The following is a 9,701-nucleotide window of genomic DNA, read 5'->3' as shown; positions in this document are numbered from 1 at the left end:
TGGATGGAGCTGGAAAAGATCATGCTTAGTGAGATAAGCCAGAAAGAGAAAGAAAAATACTGGATAGCTTCACTCATAGCAGGAGTATAATGGACCAGGTGAGAAAATAACAAGAATGAATATACCAGAGATATTTTGTGGGGGTGGAGTGGGGAATGGGATCAAAAACCGGGGGAGGGGGGGTGGTGGAGTGGGGAGGAAACTGCACGGGATTATGGTGATGGCACACGGGTGACTTGGTGATGGGAAACCCGTGGGGACTACAATTGAGATGGGAAAAAAAAATGTAAAAATGTAAAATAAACTGCTATAAAAAAATAAAGTAAAAGAAAGAAAGAAAGAAAACACAACCTTTAAAAAACCTAACTGGGTTTTAGGTGAGCAGAATACAGGGAAATATATCTTACTTCAAAACTAATTTGGGGAAAGAGGAAGGCAACAGAGGCATATGGCTGTGTGTGGAATAAGGAATGATTTTAGATAATACAAACATTGGAGAAAGCACAAAAATGTTTGATGGTTATGTATTTTATGATATTTGTTCTAGAAAAATGTACGCCACTATGAGTCTAATCCATACTTTTACATTATTTGGCAGATTAGGTGAAATTTAAAAGAAAATAAAGTACTATAAAGAAAAATGCTGTTAATAGTAGAACAGGTAGCCAGAAAAGACCAGAATTGTGAAGGTCACATTCAAATGATGCATTTAGGTTGCCTCTTACCCTGACACAGATATTGTCATTATAAGACATCAGTTCTATCTTTCTTCAGTTTTGTCCAGTTTATGAGCATTTGTATAGAACTTAATTTATTTTTATTTTTTGAAACTGCACATTTTTTTTTAAGATTATTGATGCATGCAGAACTGGGGTACAGGCCAGAGGTGCAGGGGCAGTGAGAGGATTCACCAGAGACAGAGTGGGGGAGCAGAACAGGCAGACTGATGAAGTTCACTGCTGAGGGGAGCAGCAGGCGGGTCAGGAGAGGTCTGCTACGCCATGTGGGTCACCTCCAGGGTGGGGATCCAATTCATGCTGAAGTGGCTTTAGCTTCTTGGTGCTGTACTTTAACCCGCTGCAGCACCAGGGAGGGCCAGAAACTTTACATTTTAAAAAAATTTAATATATTTTTTACATCACCCATCATTTTCATACAATGCATGCTTTATCCACTCATGCATGGTCCCCAAAGAGTCCCCACCATCAATTCACCTGTAGTGAATCACCATAGTCCCTTGTGCTCTTCCCATCCCTTTTGAATGAAACTTTACATTTTATATATGCTTTAACACAGATTCATTTCTACATAAGTCCTACAGGACAGACAGTGCTTTGCTCCTGAAGCTGTGGAAACTGAACTTCACAAAGTTTCCATAACTGGAATTCAGCTATGATGTCTTTCTATAAAATAAACTATACAGACAAATTAATAGTGAATATTTATGAGTGGTACTACGAGTCACACTGTTCTAGGAACAATAAAAGTTGCCTGCTCACATGGAACTGACATTTAGAAGATGTTCTTTTGGTTTCAAATGGAGGACTGACTCCAAGTCCAGTGTTTTTTCTAACCTCTATATTTAATGGAGGCTTCTGGAAAAGGCAAGAGCTACTACATAAACATTTTAAAATTCATAGAATTGCACACCCAAAAGAGTGGTGTTCACTCATTTGGTAAGTGTAAGTTATATGTCATTATATAAGTTGTAAGTAATTTATTATGCAAATATATGTAAAATATTTGTAAAGATTGGGTAGTTGCATTTTAAAGAGGGTGCAGAAAACAAAGCCAACTTCCATATCGAAGGAGTACTAAATTTCTCATCCCACCTTCCAGAGGAGGGAACAAGAATGGGAAAATTACAACTTAAAATAAGAGTTGGGTACAGCAGAATCTTAATTATCAGAACCTGACTGTGATCTTGACTACACTCCAAGTTTGGGAGCAAAGTGAACTACTGTTAGAGGATAGAGTGAGAAATCAAAGATGCCACCTGGGAACAGGTAGAAGCAATCATTGCTCCAGAATATGCCAGTTGTAGTGGTGGAATCTACAGGCTCTGGAGGGCAGTCTGCTCTTTAAGTGTGAAAATTCATATACAGAATCCTTATTTAAAGACATCAGGATGCTAGAAGAATTCCACACATACACAGTGAGTAAACAACAGTACCCAACATGCCTTGCATCTCTGACAAGATGTAATGCTTTTCTATCCCAGTACCGGGAAGAAAGAGGCTCTGTTTTGCATAGCAATAGACCCCACTAAAAGTCATGTAAGGGGATGCTGGCTTTTATCCTGGGAAAGTATATGTGTCTTGCCAGGAGACTGCACTTTCCAAGTTCACTATTTTATTAGTAAAATAACTTGCTTTTTGTTTGCAACTTCTACATTTGCATGCTTTCCCGAGGTTGTCCTGGACAAAGCTGAGTTCCCGGAGCCCTGATGAGATAATAGGAGGTTTGGGTGGGAGCGCACAATTTAGGGTGAGGAAGACATGACCTTGAGTCTCAGCCCTGTCACACTGGTGTGCACGTAACTTCTAATTTACAGTTAGTGTGAGGACTCCATGTGCTAATGGATGGCAAGGGTGCACCACAGTGCCTGGCTTTCTGAGAGTAAGAAATAGCCGTAATTGAAAGAAAAGAAGCATCATACCTCATACCTCAGTCTCCCCTGGCCCGTGCAGATCCAGGTGGCTTCCAAACCTTCACTAATATTAGGATTTCTTGGCACCACTTCAAGCAGGACTCTAAGTGTCTGCAGTAGTGAGGCACTTTAATTGGCTGTTTGCCAATATTTTTTAAACCGACAAAATTGTGTATCTATGTGACTATAGAGGATATTGTATTCTGGGACTTAGAGTATAGATAAATAGATGCCCCAAGTAGATTTTTAATTATTTAATCTTCTCTTATTTAATTAACTTATTGATTCAGCATCTTGTTCCTCTGAGTGGGAGCAGTGTCTCTTTTAGCTGGCAATTCTGTATCTTAGAAACCTATGACCTCCACAGACACAGCCAGCATTTCTGTAGAGCTCTCAGGAACCCATCTTGCTCATGTGGGGATTTGGGGGCCCTATGTTGTGTGGTTGCAACTGTGCGTTTGCTCTGCGGGAATATGGACATGGAAAACCTAATTGGTAGGACAACATAGCATGGGGGTAAGAGGCTACAGACATGCATGTCCTTTGGATATCACAGAGCAGTTGTGCCTTGGCTGTGCTGTGCAGTCTGGGGGAAAGAGTGGCAGGAGATGAAGCCAGCAAGGTAGGCAGCAGTTTGGCTCAGATACGAGGTGAGGAGAGAAGAGTAACCTCAGGCTCATGGAGACTTGCTGAAAGATTTACTTTAAGGAGTGGTGTAATGTGGTCAGATTTGCATTTTGTAAGATTGCTCTGCTATTAGTACAGTTTTTTTAGAACTTTATTATGCAAGAGAATCACCTTGGAATCTTGATAAATGGCACCTCTGACTCAGTAAGTTTGGACAGAGACCTGAAATTCTGCACTTCTAATAAACTTCCAGGTCATGCATATGCCATTGGTCTGTGGACAACACTTTTTATTACCAAGGGGAGCATCAGAATCACCTGGACGAATTGTTAAACTCAGGCTGTAGGGCCCCACCTCCTGACTGGGACTCTAGTGCATCCCTAGGTGATGGTGGTGCTGATGGTCTGGAGGCTGAGAAAACTAAACAAAAGGTTGATGGGATGAGGGCCAGACTAAGGGAGGTGTGCATTCAGGAGGCTAGAACAATAGCCTTGGTGTGATATGACTGTCTAAAGATGGCACTGGGAATGGGAGAGAGAGGGGAAATGATAGCGCTAAATGACACGCTGAGGACGTTGTAATAACCAACTGCAAGGAGCAGAGGGGCTGGAATGGCCTGAGTGACACGGGCTGTAGGCTCACCCACTGAGCCAGTGGAGGCAGCAGGAGCAAGCGTGGGGGTGGGCAGTGATTCTGAGTTCAGCTTTGGAATTCTGGGTGTGCTGGAGAAGGCTGACCTGGTCCACATGTGGCACCAAACTGGCTCATACCAATTTGCTGTTCAATATGTCTGCATGTGCCTCATTCTCCTGAACCATGAGATGAGACTCTTGCCTTTTGTCTAACTAGGGATGAAGCAAGGATTGCAATAATGGATGTAGTAGGCCCCTACCAAGAAAGCATCATATCAGAATGCATAAGCTTTTGTCTTTTTCTCTTACCAATCCAAAATGATAATATGCTTTTTATATTCCAGCAGGTAAACTATCAGCAGGAGCCCAAAGTTATTTTCTGTTCTTCCTGAAGTTTATTTGATATTTTAAAAAGTACTCAAAATATTCATTCCGCTAAAAAATTAAATGACTCACCTGGACTTGTAATCAAGCTTTCATCAGGCAACAAGGTTATGTAATCACCGACATCATTTCTTTGAAAGGTTTTCTTGGCTTTATTTTCTCTTGATTTTTGTTTACTGGTCTTTGACTCCCTGTGAAGGCTTTTCTTCAACTCCACTTGGGCCTGAAAATGATCAGTAATAAATGGTTAATGTTCTCCCCTGAGTGACTTTCACCAGAACCAGTCACCTGGTCAGCCACTTTGCAACTCCTGTGCTTATCTGTAGACATCAGAAAATGGGTTTCATTTTCAAATTAGAAGGTATGCAAACTTTCCTTATGCATAGATTTGTCAAGAGAAAGGACAATTGACCACCTTCTCAGAAAGGTATGACTAGATTAACATGAGGAGTTTTGTAAAAACACTTCTTTGTAGTTCTCCCTAGGCTAGCTGACATTTGGAATTTCATAGGACAATGACATTGGGCTTATTTACTAGAGTGAAGAATTTGGGTTAGGTCAGTTACAGAAGACATTATTGTAAAGGGTTTGCACAAAGGATCTTTCTTGTGAGGTAATTCTATGATATTAATGGTAGAGAGATACATAGGTATAATAGTAAATATGAACTCATCTCTCACTCCCTAAACCAAAAAAATTATCTAATCCCACTTTTCTGCTGGAAGCAGAATGTCATAGGAGTAAGCTATTAAAAAACAAACAAGGTCCTCCCTGGTGGCGCAGCCAGCGGATTAAAGCACAGCACTAAGAAGCTTAAGCCACTTTCGCATGAGTTCGATCTCCGCCTGCCCCGGAGGTGACCACATGGCGTGGCAGACCTCTCCTGACCCATCTGCTGCTCCCTTTAGCAGTCTATTTCAGTAGATCTGCCTGTACTGTTCACCACTCTGTCTCTGGTGAACCCTCTCACCTCCTCCCCACACCTCTGATCTGTACCCCAGTTCTGTATGAATAAATAAATAAAAATCTTTAAAAACAAACAAACAAAAAAAGAGGGAGACTTGAAACATAGATACACCCTTGTGAGGACTGAACAGAGTCAAGACAACTGGAGTGGAAACAGAAGGGATAGTGTTGATTCTTCCCCAGCTCCAGGAGTTGAAACTTCGGCTCCGAGAACCATTTTAAAATGCTGAGAAGACTGGAGATGAATGCTTGACTATATTTATGTGCCAGGACAGTCACTATGGAGTAAATCTGTTAAATATTCTTCCCTCCTTGTATTTACCTCTTGTCTTTTACGGTTCATTTCCAGCATTTGCATCTTATGCAAATATTGTCTGGTCCCAGAAGTATACATTGAAGTTTGCATCTTCTCTTCCAGTCCCTGCTATGAAAGATGACAAACTCGTCAGTGGAAGATAATTTGTTATTGACTGGGCAGTTCACACTTGAAATCCTTTTGGACAGAGTGAGATCTTAATCAATCCTCAGTCATAATCCACCGAGGTCTCTGTGGGCTCAAGACGGACACTGGGGCTCTGTCAGTGCCTTGTGGCTGTGAGTGGATAGAGTGGTGCTCGGTTGTGTGTGCCGTGTGGTTTTTCAGGTTCCTGTGGAGTTTTTCAGACTTTGACTAGAAATATCTTTCCACATCTCACTTCGACAACATATCACTTCCTCTTATTACTATTTCTCCAGAAATGTTTTCTTGTTTGATGAAACTGCTTTCTCTCCCTGCCTCTTCTGCCACTGACCCACTCCCACTGAGGGGAGTTGAAGAATAGTTCAGTGGAGCCTATTTTTATAGTACATCCTCCTTATGCCAACACAAGCCCTGGTAAGGAAGGATGTAAAGTAGGTTATTCGGGATTTTGGTGTTCTCCCCCTGGGTCATAGACTCCAGTGGAATAATACAGACATCCATGGGCAACTATGCCCACATATGTCACTTGCTAAGGCCAGGAGGAGGAAGGAAGGCGGTACCCGAGAGAGTGGGTGATCTCGTTGGTTATCCTGGGAAGGTAACTCTATTGGCTTATGTGAGCCTCAGGGTGGGGCCCATCTGTCAGCATCATGAAGATGGTGGCTTTGAGGATTTGAATGGATCTGGAGATCTCTCACCACCTCAGCTAGTTGCCCAGTTGAAAATCTACTTCTCTAGGTTTCAACCTATGCGAGGAGTGTTTTCTCAGTGGTGTGACAATTACATAAAAGGAAAAAATGTCTACTGCAGTCCCTCCCCAGGATTACTTTTTGCTGTTGTTCTGGCAAGGATGTTAGGCACAACTAGTAGATTTGACTTCCTCGGAAAAGTGTGAATGAAAGAGTTTTAAATTGATGGGAAGAATGAATAGAGAGTTATGTGGAATTTTTTACAATTTTGAAAACTTCTAGAATCATCAACGTGCAAGTAAAATTCCTGTCTCTTATCTACAGCTTCCTGTTTTCACCAGGAAGCAAAGTAGGGTCTATGGGCAGGAGTAATGGCCAGCTGGAGGCAGACCCAGCTCTGGAAAGTGCGATGCTGAATGACTTCATGGTTTGGTTGCCTCTGAAGTCTGTGCAGAGAAAGCATGAAAAGGCCATTTTCCCCAACCCTGTGAGCCAGCACATCCCCAGCCCCCACCACCTGCCCCCACCACCATGATTTGTGCAGTTCACCTTTGCTTTGTGAGTTCTCTCAGCTTCTTGCAGGCACAGGTGCCTTTCAGCAGTAATTATTGTTGGTAAGAAAACTGGTTCAAGCTTCTGGAAGTCCAACATTGAGAACATTCAGCATCCCTCATGCCATGAGATGATGAAACCAAAAAGCCAGACATTAAACTATCTTAACACTTTGCAAAAGCAGCACTTATTCCTGAGAACACACAGGGAAGGTGATTTCAACAGTTTTATAATAATTTCTGTGCAAAAGGCTTTTCAACACACCTGAGGTTCAGTATTGCTCTAATGCATTGTTGACAACAGCTTATGACCTAAAAACTGGTGAGAGAGTTAAAAGACTGTCTGCATCAAGGAACCATGTTCAAAGTTATCCAATTGTGAGGGACTTAGAATATTAGAGATGAAAGAGGCATTGAGAAGTTACTTCATTTTATTCATCCCTTAAACACCCAGCTGAACTAGTCTTTAGGGAAGTGACCTATTTTTAAGGTCTCCAGAGGAACCCCTTCAGCCTCCTCAGTAATAATCACTGGTGCTTATGAGGCACATTTAAAAATGAAAGCACAATGTGAAAACAAATCTTGGACATGAGTGTTTCTAGCAGGGGCCTGGCTTTGTGGAAAGATCATGTTGGAGCTACAAGGGGCCAATAAGTCTGGCAGCAGTTGATGAACCAGTAGATCTGCCTCAGTCTCGCATGCCTCAGATGACTTAATGCTCTGAGAGCTGGAAACTGGGAAGTTACTGAGCAGCCTGATAGGCCATGGCTGGTCTTCATGCTGACGGAAGGTGAGTGACAGCTAGAAGGTCATAGAATCTTCATTTTTTCACTCAGCTGACTGAATGGCTTACTGTGTGCTTACTGAATGGCTGCTCTGTGCCAGGCACAGAGGTGCAGTGATCAACAAAAATGGGCCCTCAAGGAGCTTACAGTCAGTGGGGGATAGCTACACTTTTGCTTGTGTGATTGTCTGAGTAATAATTATCCAAACTTCACATGTTTGAAAAAGTCTTTTGACAAGACAATATATAATTGGAGGGCTCCTTTGGCTATGGGAGAGATGGTAAATTGGATTTGTCTCTGCCTAATTCAGTGAACTCTTTTTTATTTTATTTTCTTACATTGTTTTTCAATATTTGGTTTCCCCCTGAGGTGTAGTCCCATAAATCTCCCACTACCACCTCACCATGGACCATCATCATATGGTGAACTTTTAACTGCTGTACCTTAGTATGTGACCTTATTTGGAAATAAGAGTGTTTACTGAAGGACCCTTAATTCAGTATGTTTGATGTCCTCATAAAAAGGGGAAATTTGTGGACAAGGAGAACACTGCATGAAGATGAAAGCTGAGATTAGGGTAATGCTTCTAACAAGTCAAGGAACTTCAGAAATTGCTGGCAAATACCCAGAAGCTAAGAGAGGCATGGAGAGGTTCCTCCTTACAGCCCTCAGAAGAGACCAACTCATTCAATACCTTGACCTTGGATGTTTAGCTTCCAGAACTATGAAACAACATATTTCTTTAAGTCACCTAGTTTATTATGCTTTTAAAAAATTTATATATATATATATATATATATATACATATTTTTGTGCATTTTTCCATCTCAGTTGCAATCCCCTTGGGTTTCCCATCACCAAATCACCCATGTGCCATCACCATAGTCCAGTGCATTTCCCTCCCCCACTGTTTTGATCCCATTCCCCACTCCCCCATATTGTGCTTTTAATGGAAGCCCTGTAAAACTAACACAACAGGAAGGGGGTGAAGGGACATGCCATGGAAGTTTCCTGAGAAAGTTAATTTTTCAACAGAACTTGAAAGGTTGAGCATTTTTAGGGACTAAGGTGTTCTGGGTGGGGGAAACACCATAAACAATAGCTCTGAGGTGGGAGAGAACATGATCTGTTAGAAGAAATGCAAAAAATTGGTTGAATTTCAGAAAGGAAGACAACTCAAAGTGAGGCGGGAGAGGAAGGTAGGGGTCAGTTTATGCAGGAACTTCCTAAAGGCTCTGGTCTTCCTAAGAGTAACAGGCAGCCATTGACAAATCCAGCAAAGCAATAACACAATCACATTTGATTAAAAAGAAAAATGTTTGATCAGAAAACATGGAGGAGGTTATAGAAGAAACAGCCACCGCACATACTGTCACCTTAGAATAAATATCTTTCAGATTATATCTATTTTTCTTACTTTGCCCTTCAAAGAAAACTTACAAAACAAAACTGGAGAGGTTCCCATGGTGGCCCAGGGGTTAAAGTCTCAGTGCTATCAAACTACCAGCAGCCACTGCAGCATGGGTTCGATTCCCAGCCAGGCAGCTGACCCACATGGCACTGCTGCTCCCCTCAGCAGTATATTTCAGTCAGTCTACTGTTCTGCTCCCCACTATGTCCCTGATGAATCCTCTCACCACCTGCACCTCTGTTCTTATATGAATAAATAAATAAAATGAATCTTAAAAAAAAAAAAAAACCAGGGACTGGGTAAAAACACTTGGTAAGGAGCAGGTTGAGGGAGTTGGCATTGATGCTCCATTTTTGTCTTCTACATTTTAAACCATGTGACTATGTCCCAATTCAAATAAATGCACATTAAAAATTAAAAAAGAGGTCCTCCCCTGTGGCACAGTGGGTTAAAGCACAGCACTGAGAAGCTAAAGCCACTTCTTCATGAGTTCGATTCCTGCCTGCCCCGGAGGTGACCACATAGCGTGGCAGACCTCTCCTGACC

At 41.9% G+C, this 9,701-nt stretch overlaps 1 protein-coding gene across 2 annotated transcripts in view; it reads right to left on the bottom strand.

Moving 5' to 3' along the window:
- The window catches only part of LOC101621724 (chromosome unknown open reading frame, human C14orf105), a 23,756-nt gene that overhangs the window by 4,695 nt on the left and 9,360 nt on the right, over positions 1-9,701 (bottom strand). Inside the window, exons 3-5 of one of the 2 annotated variants that reach the window (XM_004681839.1) lie at positions 6,958-7,044; positions 5,582-5,683; positions 4,366-4,516 (exon numbers count right to left, since the gene is read on the bottom strand). In XM_004681839.1, coding sequence (XP_004681896.1) covers positions 4,366-4,516; positions 5,582-5,683; positions 6,958-7,044 — 340 coding nt within the window. The remainder of the gene's footprint in view (positions 1-4,365; positions 4,517-5,581; positions 5,684-6,957; positions 7,045-9,701) is intronic. The other variant, XM_012724438.1, reaches the window with a different exon arrangement.

This window comes from Condylura cristata, unplaced genomic scaffold (assembly GCF_000260355.1).
Source record: "Condylura cristata isolate star-nosed mole 26May11 unplaced genomic scaffold, ConCri1.0 scaffold00013, whole genome shotgun sequence".
Taxonomy (NCBI): Eukaryota; Metazoa; Chordata; class Mammalia; order Eulipotyphla; family Talpidae; genus Condylura; species Condylura cristata.
Note: the sequence above shows the minus strand (reverse complement) of the source record. Positions and strands in the feature narration are given on the sequence as shown.